Genomic DNA, 20,269 nt, shown 5'->3' on the forward strand with positions numbered 1-20,269 from the left:
TAAAATCAACAAATCGGTTCTGTTGTTCTTGGCTTAACGGAGTTTCGGTTAAATTGATCGACTTATGGTTAATTCGACCGAGTTCTTTGTCAAAGGAACAAATTAGTTTAGTCATTTCAACAGATGAGAAATTGTCGCTCTTAAGTTAACAAAATTCTGTATAATTGACAGATTCCTGGCCAATCTAACTGATTTTTCTGTTAACACAACTGATCTCACTGGTCGTTTCAACAGCGATCAACAGTCAATACATGAGAAAATTTCAAAGAGAATTTTACGCTCACTGCGCTCTCTACTTCGTCCTTATGACGATGGTGCCACTTGTTTAAAAAAAATACCAAAATAAGAGAATTACCAAATCGAAAAAACACACAAAATGGGAAATCAACAAAAAACTAGTTTTCCAGTTATCAATACAAAACAAAAAACCCTTTTTTGAATTGACTGTGTAAAAAATTATGAGATACGGGACACCTATTTATCGGGTACAATTTTGCAACTTCTCCTCCAAGTGAAATGCAGAATTGCGCAAAATTAAACTTGCCGAATTACATGTAAAATTACTCCAGTGGTGAATTACCTTTTGCGATTTGATTCTTTACTTTTCTATAACTTACAAGTTCTCGATTTAAAATTTTATGACACACATTTATACAAGTTTTGTTCGAAACAATCAAGTGTGGCATCTACATGCGATAGAAGAAATTGAGAATGAACTGAGCTGCAACCGAAAGAATTGAGAATCAGTTTTGTTACTATTATTTTCATATCTATTTGCAAAGCGAAGTTCAAAAGTATAAATTAAGTAAATTATAAAATATTTATGTATGTATGTATGTATTTATTTGAAAATTTGTTCCTAGCATAACAATTTTGACAAATTATTTAACAGTGCTAGTCATGAATAGCATGAGCTATAAAAATTGAACATTTATAATACTAATAAATTATATTTATCAAATTAAATTAAATATAACGGACAATAGGGAAATATTTGTGTATGTAAATGTAAATCTTAAAACTAAAGAAAAGTAATTAATTAATATTAAAGGACAGCAGTAGTGATGATAACCTTTGGCTGGTTATAGATTGAATAGTATTTAACAAATAAAGAAAGAAGACACAGAGAAAGGAAAAGGACTTAGAAACGAACATTTTAACAACAAAAATTTGAGATCCAGTTTAAGAGTCGTTAAAAAATGATGTTAGCCCTTTTTTGAAGTTCAGAGCATTACTTAAGAGTCGAAGACTTGTAGGTAGCGAGTTCCAAAGACGTATTGCAGTAACAAAGAATTGGCGCTCAGAGGTTAGCGTGCGGTATCTGATGTGCTTAAGAAGAAGCACCGATCTTGATGATTGCAGAAAAATAAGCTTACGATATAGATAGTCAGGTTCCTTTGTGTGTATCAATTTATGGAGGAAGGACAGTGTTTTGACTTTTAAAAGATTTTCGAAAGAAATGTTTAGCAACCTTTCAGCATGTTGAGATACGTGGTCAAGTCTTTTCAACCCATAAACATATCTAGCAATGTTGTTGTAAACAACATTTAGTTTTTTCTTGCACAGATAGTCACAGTTTGAGTAAATCACACAACCATGGAGTAGCGTAGGTATTAAGTACGCTTTAGCCAGAAGTAGTCGTATGTGCAAAGGCGTGAAATACTGTGTTAACCATAGTGTACGAAGCATTCCAAACACTTTCCCAACCGTTCTAAAAATATGGTCTTTCCATGTCAATGTTTTGTTAAAAATTACACCTAAGTTTTTCGCCGTATTTACGTATTCTATAACGGAATTGTCGAACACTACATTCTCTAAACCATTAGTGGGAAAAGACCTTCTATGAATGACAATACATTTTGACTTATTCGGGTTTATACATAAGCCATTCATATTAGCCCATGAAAATATTTGATTCAAATCGTGGTTTAAGTTACTTATGCACAAGCTAGTTTGATCACGAGGACAACACGTAAACAATTGCACATCATCAGCGTAGATATGAACATTACAATACTTAAGGACATCGGGTAAGTCATTGATATACAGAACAAATAACAGCGGACCCAGGATAGAGCCTGATGAAAGTGCGTTTAATAAAACAAAATAATAAAGTGTATAATGTTTAATGTGTGCCAGCATATTTGATGTAAGCCCAATTGACGTTCGGATAGTAAGTGCCACCGTGGTGTGATGGTAGCGTGCTCCGCCTGCCACACCGTATGCCATGGGTTCGCACCCCGGACAAATCAACATCAAAATTACTGCAATGCGGGGTCGCCCCTCGGTAGTGTTTGGCAAGCGCTCCGAGTGTATTTCTGCCATAAAAAGCTGTCAGTGAATACTCATCTGCCTTGCAGATGCCGTTCGAAGTCGGCTTAAAGCATGTAAGTCGCGTCCGGCCAATTTGAAGGGAAAATCAAGAGGAGCACGACGCAAATTGGAACAGAAGCTCGGCCTTAGATCTCTTCGGAGGTTATCGCGCCTTACATAGGTACTTTCATACAAAGCTGTCGCAACAACTTTTTTTGTTCATTTGACTACTAAAACGGTCAATTACGAATCAACGATTTGTGCGCAGTTGATTCAACATCTTGTTGCGATGGATAAAAGTAACAGAAATTTCGGTTGAATTGACCCGATTTCGGTTGATTTTACCAGTATTTTTCTTTCAGTGCAGGGCAAAAGCTAGAAACTAAATTTCCTATAGAAAGTAAAACCAAATTATTCAGCAAAATTATCAAACAAAAATGCGCCATGTGTAAAAGAAGGCTACGCCTGTAAGAGCTTTATGTAAGAAGGGTCTGTAAGAAGAACTTCGGAGGTGTACCATGTGCAGAACCAGTCAAACTTTGGTAAAAAGAACCGTTTATTTTGTGCAAGCAAGGTAGCATAGCGACTCTACTGGTTTCATAGAAACATTGGTCTCCCTTGGAAAAAGATTCGTACGGTTCCCGAACATTACTTCGTTATCTTTTGATATTTTTGTTTGTGTGGTTAGAAAAATCAGCGTCTTATCGCGCACTAACTAGCTGCTTGGCGCAAAACGGATTTCGGAAGAATATATAGTGGTGATTTTTTACACAAACTTTGTTTATATATTTCCGCGTATACCTTGCCTTGGACACTGCTATAAAATGGCTTCGCCTCACCGCTTGATCTTTTGAAAAACAACTCGGCAACACTCACCTTCTGCTCAAGTTTTCTAATCTAACTGGTGGGTTTCTTCTAAAATATGTTATATTGTTTTGGTCACTTTTTCTGCCGGAACCAAGCTTCCAGAACCTAATCCTCCTTAAATTTTTTGACTTTGCTGTAAAGTTAGAAGCTACTAAGGGAACTACTAATCGTTTTCTGAAAAATGCCCAACTCTAGTGAAAGTAAGTTTGTGCGCCTGTAAGTATGCTTTGCTTTTCTTTGTATACCGAACAAACTATTTTTTTCCAAACGGGATTTCTTTCGATACAGCACTAAAAGATTCATGGCAACCCTATGCATTACAAGCAATCACTAATGCGGCAGTTACTCACGAACGTACGTACCAAAAACGTGTCAGCTGACACGACCTATCTTATGAATGTGCAATGTAAAGAAAAACTCACCGACGTGCAACGCCCGTACGTACGTAGCCCGGAACGTAGAAATCAAAACAATTTTGGTATTTTCCGTAAGAACGTGTCAGCTGATCGCTCTCTAAATAGACAGAGTTGCCTAGTAAACTTTTGTGCGCTAATTTTTGACCGTTTGCAATTTTATGCAAAAACACCTAAAGTTTGAAAAATTGTGAAAATAATTCGAAATAATTATGTAAAAGTGCAGATTATAAATATGTAATCTATTTATACTTATTTAATATTTATTCCGGCCTTTTACAATATCAAAAATTAAATTGGAAAAAGTTGATGTTTCCATAAGCATACATGCAAAATGGTCAATGGCAACAGTGCTTATTTGTAAACAATACACACACAAATATGTTATGTACATGTACACAGACGCACACATTGATTCCTACGGGCTTGAGAGTTCGGTCAAACGTGCTTCGTACGACAAACGTCCGTACGTACGGCACACGTCGGTGGGTAACTGCCGCATAATGCATTAGATATTTCTTAGGTGCATTTTTTTTTTTTTTCTTTTCTTTCATTGGACTTTGGTGAAGGCAATATTGATTGTTGTAGAAGGGCAAAGGCCGAAGAATGCACTTGGTGATGGACACAGAAAAATGCTTAAAGGGACTGTATATATTTTGGTGGTTGTTTGTTTTCATAACTAAAGCGTTCTCTCACAAAATCACGCACACATAAACGGATATAAACACAAACACACACATTCATACTGCAAAGAATGCTTAGCTGGTAAAGCCAAGGCAGCAGCACGCGAGCAAAGTAAGCAATCAAACAAACAAACAGATATACAGATATTTTGTTACTATACGCACGTACAACGAACACGCACGCACACAAATATAGGCATATGTGCTCTCATGAGAGCCCAAAGAGAGTGTGGTGAAGAGCTACAATATGGTCATAGCGCACTATAAGGCTAAACGTACAGCGACGTAAACAAAAATTTTAATTTTTCAAATCAGTTTTTGGCGGCACTCCAAACGATATAGACTGGTCTATTCCCCTAACAATAACCGTATATTTGATAGGAGCGCGTCTTCGTGCGTGTATACGTATGTATGTATGAGAATCCGTGCGTGCTTTTGCGAGTGTGCGTATGTATGTATGAACGAGCGGGGAAATACGCGTGTACTAACGTAAACACGGCGCAGCTTAATTGCATTGTGAAAATAATATACAAAGTGAAAGCGAAAACGATCAATGAAATAATGCCGGTAAATGAGCTGCAAAGATGGGAAACTTGAAGAAAAAAAACGGATAAAGGCAAGCGTGCATACATACAAAGTAAAGAAAGAAAGAAATATTATACGTAATTTCTTCGCTTTTGTGAGTGACAAATTTTGAAAAACAATTTGCAAAAAAATTTTGAAAAATTAAAAAAACAAGTTCTAATTTTAATTACTCATGTTTTCGAAGTAAACGCAAAACACGAAAGCAGACAACCCAAAAAATATAATTTTCAGCATCAAAAATAATTCTAAATTTCTAAAAACAGCAATAATTTAAAACGAAATTCATCCCAACATTTTTATATAAAAGTGAGATAGTGAAACTGAAAAAAATGAAAAAAATTTAAAACACCTGTTTAATTATGTAGGCTTTCTAATGTGAGACTAAAACCAAAATCAAATTTCACAAAAATTTTAATTAATATAAAAGAAGTGAAAAATTATAAAATTTGTTTAAAATTTAAATGAGACTGAAACAAAACCAAATCTGTAAATCAAATTTCTTGAAAATTTTAGTATTGAAATAGTTAAAATTCGAAATAGTATTTGTAAAATTTTGTACAATAAAAATTATGCGAAATTTTGTTTGAAAAAATTTATGAAGTGAATATTTACCAAAAATTTATTGAAAATTTTTGAAAACTTCTAAAACAAAAATTGCTGTAAGAGTAGTGCCAAATAGTTTTTTACGAAATGCACGCTTTAACAAATTCAAAGAGCACACAAAATAATTTCCTTTTTCGTAAGCATTTCCGCTTGTAAAGTAGTCATTAAATACAAAAAGCACCAAATTTGCAACTAATCCACAACAACAATAATAACAAAATTTTGCTACAACAAAATAATACAACCATTATCAACATGGATTCCAGCAGCAATGCCACCCCCATAAATCAACTCACTTCCACTGCCAACGTTAATGCGAATAGCAACAACAATACAGATAACAACAACAAAACTCACATTAACAACGCTTCCATCAACAATGCCACGATGACCTCGGGCTCGGTTGTCTACGAGAACGGCACAATTATGGGTGCCATCTATGAGAATAACATGAGCTACAACAACAAAAGTAGCAATAACAGCCAAAGTAACAGCAGCATTTATAGTCACAGGCATAGCAGCTATTACCAAGAGCCGGAAGGGCAGTTTGCCAACATACCGGAGATTGTAATCAATGGCAGCTATAGCAGCAGCCACCAAAATCTACACAACCATCAACAACAACAACTGCACCTCCACCAACAACAACAACAACATCAACGACCAATATTAGGCCGCCAACAAAGTGATACGCACATTGTCGATTCCACAAATAATTGCGATGAAGCTGCCATAGAAAGCACAGCATTGCTAGTCGTCTCGTCCACGACAGCAGAACCCACAAGCGAACCCACTAACAGCACAACTTTGCTGCATGACGAAGATTTAGGTGGCATGGTGGATGTATCCGATGCTGTAGTAAGCGATGAATTCGAACAATTTATGTTAAATCGCAGTACCTCTGATAGTAATATACTCGATTCGAGTTTTTATAGTGAACTCCAATATCAACAAACGCTCGGTATGAGTTTTGTTGATGGTAACGGTGGCGGTGGTGTTGGACATCATGAGATTGGTGGCATATCAGGCGGTGCTTATATTGATGCAGCAACAGCAGCACAACAATACCAATTAGCTGCAGCTGCGGCTGCCACACGTGCACAACTTGGTTTACCACCATTGCCACAAACACCAAGTGCTGCAGCAGTTGCAGCAGCGGCGGTGGCTGCTGCTGACCTTCTAAATACGAGCACCTGTTCGCGTGAATCTTCGTCGCGTGCTAACAACAACCAGCACAATATTACCAACAATCAAAACAATAGCAACAACAACAAACGTTCGCGCACACGCCGTACACACAAATCGAGTAAAGCGAAATGGAATGCGAATGTAGCAGCTGCTGCAGCTGTGGCTGATGTTGCACGTGGTGCTGCAACAGCTGCTGCTGCGGGTGCATATCCACCACAATATGCTGCCATATTTTTGGATCATGGTAATGTTACGGCGGCTGCGGCTGCCAATGCAATGGGACAAATGCAAATTGCAAATGCGGCAGCTGCTTCACCATTCTTAAATGCTCCATTAGTGGATGCTGCAACAGCGGCGGCATATTTGCAACAGCAGCCTTATCAGTTTATTACGACAGCGACAGCACCCTATGCACATCTCGGCAGGCATCATATGCACCACAGGTGGGTTGAGTTGATATATTCACTGAAATTTATTACTTCGAATTTATATTATACTTCGAAAATTCTACTTAAGTAGTGCTGTGGTGAATAAACCATGGATCATTACATTTATAAGTTTTATTATAAAAATGTTTGGTGGTTTGAAAAATGTTTTATGCGACAAAATTAAAAGTTCTCATGAAGGGAAATAGGAGTATAGAAAACACTTCTCCGTTGGCATAACGGACAGGACTATAAATCTGTTGGAGAACTATTCACCCGAGCACTCAAAGAGCAATCTCACCTTCTCTCGACACCGTCCATGATTCTGAGCCATTTATCAGGACAAGTATGATGAGCGACTTGGAGAGCGCGATGTTTTTCGTAGAGAGAGGGCTTTACTTTTCAATTGCCTACTCAGTCCAAAGTAGCACTTGTTGGTACGAGTTATTCTTCGTTTGATTTCTACGCTGACATTATTTTTGCTATTATTCCCAAATATACGGAATCCTGCACAGTCTCGCATTTATATCTGTCAACAGTGAAGCGATTGCCAAGGCGCGAAAGTGCCGATTCTTTCTTTGATGACAGCAAGTACTTCGTCTTGTCCTCATATACCGCAGGACCCATTGTTTTGCTTCTTTATCTAATCTAAAGAGTGCAGAACTTACAGCGCATTTCCTGAGGCCAATAATATCACCAGTAATTGTACGATCTTATAGTTTAGTTCTGCTACTAGAATTATCTTCCCTAGCATTACATTGAAGAAATCGCACGAAAGGGAGTTGCCTTGTCTGAAGCCTCGTTTGGTATCAAATAGCTCGGAGAAGTCATTCCTCACAAGTCTTACTAGCTTTGCAGGGAACTTAAATTCAGACTTGGCAGCGTACAAGCAACTTTTTTCCGCGCTGTGAAAAGCTGCTTTGAAGTCGACAAAAAGATGGTGAGTGTCGATTCTCTTATCGTGAGTCTTTTCCAGGATCTGGCACATCACGAAGATCAGGTCGATAGTAGATTTACCAAGTCTGAAGCCTAATGAAGTCCCAATCAGTTTGTTGGGCTTCTGTCTTTGGCACAGTACGCTAGATATAACCTTAAACGCAATATTAAGCAGGCTGACTTCGCAGTAATTGACGCGGTTCGTGGGACGCCTTTCTTGAGGATGAGGGCAGAACACATTAATACTCCAATATGTAGGCATGCGTTCATCCGACTATACTTTGCATAGGAGTTGATGCATAATTTTTACTAACGATTCGCTTCCGTGTTGGAAAAGCTCGAAGTGCCTGCCGCGGTCATACGCAGATGCCAGTGTTAACAGCCCCATTTTGCTACCATAAAAGACATTATAAAAGATATTAAGCCTTTGCTGTCGTGATCCACGACTTGGTGTAGATTATCCAGAAAAGGGAGCTCGCACGCAGAGCTGTCTGGAACTACTTAACGGTTCTGTTGGGCCTGAAGAGATTGGCGACAGTTTGGTGTTAGTTCAGAATTGAAAGAGTAAGAGCCAATGGATTTGATACCCATTTAGCAGTCGCTAAAAATATCGATTTCGTTGCCAAACCATGGCTTCGATGAAAGCTAATACTTTTACCTGGAAGACACTATTTTGATCAGGTAGTCTGAAGGAGACTTGAAGGTCACGCTCCTTTGAATAGATCCCTTCTTCAACCCTACTGTTATATTTAAAGTCAGTTTATAGTGAAATGCTACCGTCAGCAACAAAACACCAATCCGACCGCATCCAATCATCTCTGCTGGGAATTTTTACGATAAAGTAGCTTTCCGAAACTCTTTTAGTCGCAAAATGATCTGTGCTCTAAGGAAGAAAACTTTAATTGTTTAGTATGCTAGAGTGTGCTGTGATTTTAGTACTTTATCTGGAAGACTCTTTTAAACTCAGGGATGAAGTTGCTGCTAGATCCAAGCTTTGGATATCAAGAATGAACTGAAAAGCTTCGCTTGGCGTTGATGTTTAGATCTGTGCACTTTCCCAGCAAATGTAAGTTTGACGCCGTTTTCGGCCTGGCAAACATACGACTACCATATATGTAATATGGTTCGAATAATCACGAGGGTAATCCATCTGCACATACATATTATGAGTTAGTCCCAAATTTTGACAGTGGTTTGTCTAGTGTATAAATCATAAAAGACCTTAAAATGAAGGTTATATTGAAGGGATTACAAATAAATGTTGTATCATTCGTATACTCATATTTTAAATTAAATTCAGTTAAAAAGAATTGCTTAATTAGTTGGTCGTTGAATTTATACTATGCTTGATGTAGCATATGTATACGGAAATTTCGTTTGACTGCAGAACATTTGTGTACATATATACATTGGGCTGGGGCGATTTGTATGGGCAAAAGATAACCGATATCGCGCCATCGATTTTTCGATAGGATTTGGGCTCAAGAAAAAAAGTTCCACTACGCATACCCAAAAAGTAATTTTCGAGCCTGCCAAATTTAGTTTTTTTGACTTTTTTCGACTTTGATTTTAAGGTTTTTTTCATGACCTACTAAAAAAATTTTCTTTTTTAAACTGTTATCGCCAACGTTTTTAGCGAACATTTTTGGGTCGTACAGAGTATACATGAAAATTTTACAATCAAATGAAAATTTTTTTAGTAGGCCATGAAAAAACCTTAAAAATTAAAGTCGAAAAAATTAAATTTCGCAGGCTCGAAAATTATTTTTTTGGGTATGCGTAGTGGAACTTTTTTTCCTGAGCCCAAATCCTATCGAAAAATCAATGGCACGATATCGGTTACTAAATCTACCCAGTCTAATATACATATACAAATGTATGTGTGACGCATGAATAATTGCAACAAAATTTTGATTAAAGTGTGTGGTGACACAAAAGGTGGTAATCAATATTTCAAAAATGAATGCTTGCAAATTGATTGTAAAAGACAATTAATTATCCACCAGCTATGACAAGCACTATGTATACATGATTATTTAACTATACTGAGAAAAAATATAATTTAAAATAAATAACTTTTCCTGCAATTCAGTTAAAGAACCAAATCGCTTGTATGCCCCATACTCTATTCACCTTACTGAGCTATATAAATATATGTGATATGCGCAATTTCCCAAGGTTAAATTCTCTGCAGTCACAAATCTTACTCTGTCGTTTTTCTGCTAGTTAATTTACCACATATATTATTATTATCACACCCACCCTATGCCGCTGCGTCGTCTCTGTGTTCAATATACATACATGTGTAAACGATATACATATACGACTCGTACACCACAAGCAAAAACAATCAAGCTAAATATCACGCACGGAATCAACAAATCAATGTAAAAGCTTACCAACATAATTTAAGTAATCAAACATACAAATAAATACTTATGTACATATGTATGTATATGTATTTGTTACACATGCAAGAAAGAATATTTATGTACGCTCAGTCAAACGGAAATTTATCACTCAAAGTGTATCGATATTTGCGAACACGACCAACATATCACCAAAATTTCAATCATTTTTTATTCTTGTCACAATCATGACATAACCATTGTTTGAGGAGAGTTGGAGGAGAGGGAGTCGCATATAAGCAAAAGTGTGAACATTTTTTCCTCCAGAGAATTTTTTAAGAGCGTTAAAGCTGAGAACGTCATATTCATTTTTCAATATCCGGGGGTATTTTAAGTAATTTTTAAAAGGATTTTAACAAAGTAACCCCAAAACTAAAGGCTTTAGAAATTTGTCGAGAAAAAACTTCTTATAAAAAAGGTTTCTATATAACAAATTATCAGTAGAAATAGCAAATTTTTTTTAAATTACAAGGTACTGCATATTTTCAGGCGCATATTCACACCATTAACTTCAGTGGCATACAAACAGGCCTTAAATAAATCTTTAATGTGACGAGTTATTTTTGTTTAGCAGCGCTTAAGAGTTTCCTTAAATATTAAAAATTACCTAAAAAGTTTAACTATTGACGCATGTGTGGCTTTGCAAGAAATATTTGTATTGGATATTAGTTTTTGATTTATATGAGTTAACCGGGGATTGCCCGTATCGCTTTAAATGTATGAAAACATTTATTTCAAGCAATTTTTAATTTTATAATTTATTTAATAATTTGGGAAAAATTTAAACAACGTGACGGACAGACAAAGCGACAGCTGTTTCGATTATACTTTGTAAATCTCTTCAAAGCCTTTCCTCCCGGGAGTGGGAGTCGAACCCGCACTCCTACGATAGTAGAAATGGTTACAAACGCATTCAGCTACGTCATGCCTTAGTTGTTGTAGTTCTATAAATAGAACAAAAACAACAACAAATACCATGTTTCTCTGAAAACCGCCGTACAAACATGCATAACTTCAACACATAACTACATACGAATTATGTAATGTGTGGAAGATAATATATGCGAAGAAGGCAATTGGGAAAAACTTTACAACAACTAAGGCATGACGTATCTGAATGCGTTTATAACCATTTCAACTATCTCAGGAGTGCGGGTTTGGCTCCCGGGAGAAAAGGCTTTGAAGAGATTTACAAACTATAATCGAAAGAGCTGTCGCCTTGTCCGTCCTGATGTCACGTTGTTTAAATTTTTCCCAAATTATTAAATAAATTAGTTTTTGATGTTTTCCAGTTATTCTTACGAATTTTTCTCAGAAAATCAAGATAAAAAATTAAAAAAAAAATGTATTGCATATTTCAAGGCGCATTGTGAATTTCTGTACGCTTTTCTACTTCCTTACTACTTGACTGGCCCAAAATCATTGTCACAGAAAAGTGTTGCTTATTTCTAGGTGCCCACGTATTTGTTTAATTTCCGTTAACTTTTTCTTTACTCCAGTTAAGATTTTTACTAAGAAACACATACTTTAAAATGCATTTGAAAAAACCGCTTTCGTAAAATGATTAACCCATTTATTCCCCAAATAATCTTAAGCTTCCAACTCAATTGTTCATTCGAGTTTGATTCGGACCTTTTTTAAATGATGAAGTCAAAATTCATATTTGATATAGTCGAAAATACTTTCGAATTCGAAGCTATGCTTAAAAAAAAAAATCTACGTAAAAATAATTTGGATTTGAATTTTAACCCTTAATCTATCTTTTCTGAAAAATCAAAACAAAAGTCCTCAAGACAAAAATTGAATTTTACAAACAACTTTTAAATTTAAGAATTGGTACTATTTTCTACGAAATTGTGTAGCATATTTTGCTCACATATGAGTTTTAGTAAACATATTAACACAGCAATGCGTTTATGATTTGGTCCATAAAGAAAAATTTATCTAAAAAGAGAGAATTTGCGTTTTTATTATTAGCACTACCTTTTAAGATCATTGCAATTCTTCTTAGCAAAAACATCGTGACTAATACAAAATTTTACGTTTAAAAGTTCTAATGAAGTTATTTCTTACAAAGTAGGCATAAGTATGCAAATAAAATAATTCGCTTGTGAATGGACACTAAGACTTCATCATCCCTTTCTGTATATATATACTCAATCCAAAAGTCTCATTTTGTATAACAATTAAAATAAAGTTCGCATGAAGATATGCAAACTTTACTTGTTTTATGCATTTAACCCTTTCCCACTTTTTCTAAAAAAATGTTTGTTGGAAAATACAAATGTTTAATTCAGCAATTGCGACAAAGATTTTTCATAAAAAAAAAACTATAAAATATTTAAACAAAATATTTACTCAGTTATAAATTTTAACCCTTAAACTACAGTTTCTTAAAATACTCCATCAGTATTACTTTATCTAATATATAAAATTCTTCTGTCACGGTTTTAGAGGCTTAACTCCTCCAAAACGGTTGAACCGATTCTCATGAAATTTTGTGAGCATATTGGGTAGGTCTGAAAATCGGCCAACGTCTACCTTTTTTTCGCTACGTGCCTAGGGTCTTGAGATCAAAACGTGGACCCGGGTACCCCTAGAGTGTGTTTACACAATATGGATATCAAATTAAAGCTGTTGATGTGTGCTATAGTACAGGATAATTTTCATACCCCTGGGTGACTAGGGTCTCGAGATATAGGCCAAAACGTGGACCCTAGTACCCCTAGGATGTGTTTTTACATTATGGGTATCAAATTGAAGCTGTTGAAGTAGGCTTTAGTACAGAGGAAGTGTTACACCCCTGGGTGACTACGGTCTCGAGATATAGGCCAAAACATGGACTCGGATACACCTAGAATGTGTTTTTACATTATGGGTATCAAATTGAAGCTCTTGATGTGTGCTATAATACAGAGTAAACTTTACACCGCTGAGTGACTAGGGTCTCGAGATATAGGGCAAAACATGGACCCGGATACCCCTAGAATGTGTGTGTATTATGGATATCAAATGAAAGCTCTTGCTGAGCGCTCTAAAGTTCATTGTGATATTCGATTTAGTCGCATCAACCTGGCAAAGCTGATAAATATGCATGCGAAGCCGAAATAAAGACAAGAATTAATAATACCCACACCCCTATTTACATACGTCCTAATCGAATTGCCTGAAATTTCGTACATAAATTTGCCTATATTAGTATTTACGATGCTTTTTTCCGGGACGTATACCAGAGACGGACTGCGACTGGAATTAGGACTAGCACTGGGACTGAGATTGAGACTCGGAGTGGGACTGGGACTTAGACTCGGAATGTGACTGGAATAAAATACATACCACCCTCTGGGACCGGCAATAAGAGATGAAGAAGAAGGAGAACAACTTGAGAGAAGAGAAAAGAGAGGAAGAGACTGAGAAAGAGATAGAATGAGACGAGGATGGAGATGAAGTGAAAAAGACGGAGGGAGGAGTGAATAAAAAGATTGGGAAAAAGTGTAGAGGGGTAGGGCAGAGTTAGACGGAAAAAACTTATTAAAATGTATGCGGATAGGCCAAATTCAGGGCAGAACAACGTCTGCCGGGTCTACTAGTATGGTCATAAAATTAAAATTTGAGCTGCAATTTCGAAAACTATTTCAGAATTTAAATTTGTTTGTTTGTTCTGCTACATTTTATGCTTTTCAACCCTTTCACACATGCACTAGAATTAATATTTGAAACACATTTTCATCATCATTATTAATTGGCGCTTAACGGCCTAAGTTTTTTCGGCCGTTTTGTAACAAGTCATGTCAGCTATCCTTGTTTCGCGAAAACTGACGCCGATTGGGTGCACCAGGTGACACTGATGACCTGATGCTCAATATTCATTCTCTCTCAATTAGTTTCTAGGAATAGGTCTTGAATATCAGCTGTCTATTCATTCAATTGTAAAGAAAAGTTCATTCGTTTACAAGAATGGGTCTTAAATATCAGATGGCTATAGAGTTGCGTAAAACGCGCCAAAAAAATTCCATGAAATCGGTGCGTTTTCATTATTTTCGAATAAATTAGCGAGTAAGCCGTTAAAAACTTATAAAAAAAGAGTTATAACAAGTAAGGAAGGGTAAATTCGGGTGTAATCGAACACTACATACTCAGTTGAGAGCTATGGAGACAAAATAAGGGAAAATCACCATGTAGGAAAATGAACCTAGGGCAACCCTGGAATGTGTTGTTTGTAGGATATGGGTATCAAATGAAAGGTGTTAATGAGTATTTTAAAAGGGAGTGGGCATTAGCTCTATAGGTGGACGCCTTTTCGGGATATCGTTGTAAAGGTGGTCCAGGGGTGACTCTAGAATGCGTTTGTACAATATGGGTGTCAAACGAAAGGTGTTAATGAGTTTTTTAAAAGGGAGTGGGCCTTAGTTCTATGGGTGGACGCCTTTTCGAGATATTGCCATAAAGGTGGACGAGGGGTGACTCTAGAATTTATTTGTACGATATGGGTATCAAATTAAAGGTATTAATGAGGGTTTTAAAAGGGAGTGGCCCTTAGTTGTATATGTGAAAGCGTTTTCGTGATTTCGACCAAAATGTGGACCAGGGTGACCCAGAACATCATCTGTCGGGTACCCCTAATTTATTTATATATGTAATACCACGAACAGTATTCCTGCCATGATTCCAAGGGATTTCGTCCTGCAGAACTTTTTCATTTTCTGATACTTAACATGGTAGGTGTCACACCCATTTTACAAAGTTTTTTTCTAAAGTAAAGTTTTTTTCAATGCAATTACCATATTTCATCCCTTTTTTCGTATTTGGTATAGAATTATGGCATTTTTTTCATTTTTCGTAATTTTCGAAATCGAAATAGTGGGCGTGGTCTTAGTCGGTTTTCGGCCATTTTTTATACCAGTACAAAGTGTGTTCAGATTATTATGTGAACTGAGTTTAGTAAAGATATATCGATTTTTGCTCAAGTTATCGTGTTAACGGCCGAGCGGAAGGACAGACGATCTACTGTGTATAAAAACTGGGCGTGGCTTCAACCAATTTCGCCCTTTTTCACAGAAAACAGTTATCGGCCTAGAATCTAAGCGCCTACCAAATTTCGCAAGGATTGGTAAATATTTGTTCGACTTATGGCATTAAATGTATCCTAGACAAATCAAATGAAAAAGGGCGGAGCCACGCCCATTTTGAAATTTTCTTTTGTTACTGGAGTTGAATGTTGACATAATTTACTTATATACTGTAAAGATATTAAATTTTTTTAAAAATTTCACTTTAAAAAAAAATTTTTTTTAAGTGGGCGTGGTCGTTCTCCGATTTTGCTAATTTTCATTAAGCATACATATAGTAATACAAGAAACGTTCCTGCCAAATTTCATCATGGTATCTTCAACGACTGCCAAATTACAGCTTGCAAAACTTCTAAATTACCTTCTTTTAAAAGTGGGCGGTGCCACGCCCATTGTCCAAAATTTTACTTATTTTCTATTCTGCGTCATAAGTTCAACCCTCCTACCAAGTTTCATCGCTTTATCCGTCTTTGGTAATGAATTATCGCACTTTTTTGATTTTTCGAAATTTTCGATATCGAAAAAGTGGGCGTGGTTATAGTCCGATATCGTTCATTTTAAATAGCGATCTGAGATGAGTACCCAGGAACCTACATTCCAAATTTCGTCAAGATACCTCAAAATTTACTCAAGTTATCGTGTTAACGGGCGGACGGACGGACATGGCTCAATCAAATTTTTTTTCGATACTGATGATTTTGATATATGGAAGTCTATATCTATCTCGATTCCTTTATACCTGTACAACCAACCGTTATCCAATCAAAGTTAATATACTCTGTGAGCTCTGCTCAACTGAGTATAAAAATATTTTGTGGTAGATACATAGGTGAAAAAATATGAAATAATATATTTTCATCGCGTTGCTTTGCTTTGATGCTCCGGCATCGCCATAAGATAACAATGAACGGCTATCCCCCTTCTTGGCTTTGATGCGACCAAAGCGTATATGTATATCCACATACAATGAAAAACGCAAAAAATTTTTAAGAAATTCCGAAATTAGATCCACTGTCATTTTAACGAACGCAAAAAGATAAAACTTGGTGAAGTAGCTGCGTTATCGTCCTCAAAAAGCCGTTAATGAAACATGTTGCGTTAATTTAAAGTATGGAATGTCGCAACGCGCCACAAAACATGGCCTTTATCCATCCACTTCCATCAATGCCAAGGCTAAGGAGCCAACTTTTTCACCAATCGAAAGTCGCTACCAAAACCCGCTTCGTGTGCAGCCCTTCGATGAAAGATGTTGCCACTGATAAATTTTCCAAGGGTGAAAAAGAGTTATTTTTTCTTCGGGTTTGTAATCCTGACATCAATTCGAGTTTTTTGATATCCCAATTGACAAATTTGAGCAAATTTTCGGTGAAAATCATAAATTAAACCTTTACCATGTAAAATACACCAAAATTATTCTGAAATGCCCAAATTAGATTTTGAGCATGATGGCATCTATGGCCAATATTTAAAAAAATGCCCATTTTCACGTGCTCTCAAAGAGCGAGAAGTTTCATATCAGGTCATCAGTGCCAGGGGAGGTCTAGGGTTTCTCCACCTGCCTCTTCCTTCTCAGTGGTTGTCTCCCGCTTTCTCTCTTTTCAAACTGAGGTGCCGACTGAAATACTTTCTTGGGCAGAGGGTCTTCGCTCATTCGCATAACTTAACTTAGCCAGCGAAGCCTTTGGGCTTTTATTCGCTGAACTATCGTCATATCTGCGTTAAACCCATACAACTGATCATTACACATACTCGCCGTTGGCATCACGGATACATCTTATGGAGAATTTGTTTCTCGAACAGTCCAAAAACCGTCCCATATTCTCTCGACACCGTCAAAATTCCGGCCCATACATCAGAACACGTATGATGAGCGATTTATAAAGCGTGATTTCTGTTCGTCGAGAGAGGACTTGACTCGTTCAAGGAGTTTCTCCATTTGATTTCTAGGCTGAGATAATTTTTGTTGTTAATGCTGGTTCTCAAATAGACGAAATCCTTCACAGTCTCGAATTATACCCGTCAACAGTAACGTGGCTACCAAGGCGCGAATGCGCCGATTATTTCTTGCATGACAGAAATTACTACGTCTTTCCCTCATTCACTGCACGATCCACCCTTTTGGCTTATTTATTTAATCCAGAAAAGTCCGAACTCACAACGAGTTTGTTGAGCCCAATACTCAGCATACGCCCGTAATTGTACGCTCTTATAATTATACCATTATGGTTTAGTTCTCTTACTAGGAGGTGTAACTAAATCGAACTAGTTCTATCATGCTGAGTTCAAATTATTCCTCCTGCTGCACTGCACGTTTTTTGAGTCAATGTAAACACATAAATGAAAAAACTTTAGTGGCAGAACTTTTTTTCGCTTAGTCGTACTACAACTTTTGCAATACATTCACTTTCATTACAACTTCTTGCCATTTTATTTTTTATTTTCCATATCTTTTGTTGCGATGTTTTTTTGTTACTTACTTGTACGTCCACTCTCGCTCCCTATCTTTATCTCAAACACTTGCAGCGTTACGAAGTTAAAGTGGCTCCTAAATCAAAGTCAGTCATCCAAAATGTCGAAAACCACCCTAGAAGCAGACTAAATACGAATTTTTACGTAAAACAAATAAATAAAAAAAGTTCAGAAAATCCTAATGGACACCAGCAAACTCAAACTCATACCCAAGCACCCAAAGTACTCGTACTCGTACATATGCATATGAATAACACGTACATAATAAATGTAAAAACAAAATTTCAAAAAGGCAACCAAAAAAATCAGAAATATTGTTTTGGTACAGGGGAAAAAGAAATCAAGCATCTCTTGAAAAAGTTTCAGTTTGACAGGCGCATTTAAAATTGTAATTGGCATGCTCCATCACAATGCGGGATGAATGTATGGATGGACAGACGGGCGTACAATAGATTGGGAGCGTCAAACGAACAGACAGGGGGTTAGAGATAAATAAAGAGACAAGCGAATGAATATCTGAATGGATACTTGAATGATTGGACGGTTGCATGTCTGTGTCGATGGGTATTTGAGTGTTTTGCGGTTGGACATGCAGACAGTTGTATGACCCATGAACGCCAAAACGCATATAAAAAAACAAAGTAGCAATATGGGATGATCCAAATTGAATCAAATTGTATTGATGTGGTTCCGTGGATGCGGGAGATGGAGCATGCAGTTTTTACTGAGATTCGCTTTGTTTTAGGCTGCAAGCTGTGGCTGGACGATTGCTCAGATTAAATTAACTGCTGCGGGTTTATAATATGCAGCAATTAAATATGTTCGTACAACTAAAGTTAATATGCAGCAACTTTAAAGTTTGAGGGCTTCATTGCGCAGGCAGTTTTTGCTTTACTTCAATAAGCTTGCCTTTATATGTGTTTGTTAATTTTTAACCCACCAACGGCCAATTGGTTTGAATCAATTTTGATTTGGCACTTAGTGGGTTAAAAATAAAGTTTATATAGGCTTATAAAAAAATAAATATAAGGCGCGATAATCTCCGAAGAGATTTAAGGCCGAGCTTCTCTTCCAATTTCAGTCGCGCTTCTTTTAATTTTTCCTACAAATTGGCGGGACGGGATCTATTTGTTTTATGCCGACTCTAAACGGCACTGAGAAATATATAAAAACTTTCAGAGACTTGAAACACAAGTTTTACGAATAACTTGTATCTCCGCGTTGATGGGTTAAAAATTAGAAAAACTTGTTCCTCAACTAAAAATGAAGAACTTCAAAACTATTAAAGACAAAATTGATTTGATAATAATTTGGCGGTTAATGAGTTAAAAATAAAACATAAAAAACTGATTTTAGCTGAGTGTAATCAAGGATCCGACGCTGAGGGGACAGCCTCCGAATGAGTTTTGGAATGTCCTCAACTAGCCAAAGTGCCGTCCGAAGTATGGCATCTTCATACAATCGCGTACGTTGACCTAGAAAAAAGGGTGCTTAGATGGAACAGCCGAGGATTCTTTAAAACGCCCCACTTTCTGGAATGCCACATATACAAACCTATTGCTTCTTCGCATGGATCACATTTCCTGAGGCTTTCTTTGACACAGCAGACCAAGCGCAAGATGAAAACTGATCACGGTGGAGACCATACTGCTCACGAAGAGGCAACTCACTACTATCATTAATATGACTGGGACGAACAGATACAAATGTGCACCTCAATGGAGTACTACTAGACAGTAAGCCCTTCTACTCCAAAGCCTAGCCGTCTCAAAGCCATGTACAAAGAAGCTGTTCGCATCAGCCTCGGGTTCTTTAATCGTATAAAGTGCAGGAGTTTTGGGCCGCACTTATGCTGATGCAAATTGGAGCTGTCCTGGTCGTTGGGTGGAACTTGCCTATAACTCTTCGCGCTGAAAAAGAAGATATCAACAGCTGAGTGGAATATAACCTTATCTTAGCTGCCATTACGAATAATAGCGCAAACCGCGGAAAGTTCGGTTTTAGTGTATAGCCCTTGAAACAGGGAAGGGAAATCTACACTCGTAAAATTCCCTGTCTGTGCATAATGCATTTCCTCCTACTAAATTTGTTGCCTTTATGTTTCTGATTTCAGGTTTTCACATATGTCATGTGAATGTTATGTTATGCTACGTTTTGTTTTGTTGCACAGTTGAATTTAATATATTTTGCATTATGTAATGTTATTTGTTGCATTATGTCATGGTATGATGTGATGCATTATTTCTGATATTATATTGTTATATTGTGATATATTACGTAATATTATCTTACGTTGTATTATTTAATGTA

General features: G+C 36.7%; 1 protein-coding gene across 1 annotated transcript in view; it reads left to right on the forward strand.

The window, feature by feature from the left end:
* The first annotated feature begins 5,543 nt into the window (after positions 1 to 5,543).
* LOC137235651 (TSET complex member tstC-like) overlaps positions 5,544 to 20,269 on the forward strand; it is a 129,215-nt gene continuing 114,489 nt past the window's right edge. Inside the window, exon 1 of the mRNA XM_067758540.1 lies at positions 5,544 to 7,095. Within this exon, the coding sequence (XP_067614641.1) occupies positions 5,720 to 7,095 (1,376 nt within the window). The 5' untranslated portion in view covers positions 5,544 to 5,719. The remainder of the gene's footprint in view (positions 7,096 to 20,269) is intronic.

Source organism: Eurosta solidaginis, unplaced genomic scaffold (assembly GCF_040869045.1).
Source record: "Eurosta solidaginis isolate ZX-2024a unplaced genomic scaffold, ASM4086904v1 ctg00000339.1, whole genome shotgun sequence".
NCBI lineage: Eukaryota > Metazoa > Arthropoda > Insecta > Diptera > Tephritidae > Eurosta > Eurosta solidaginis.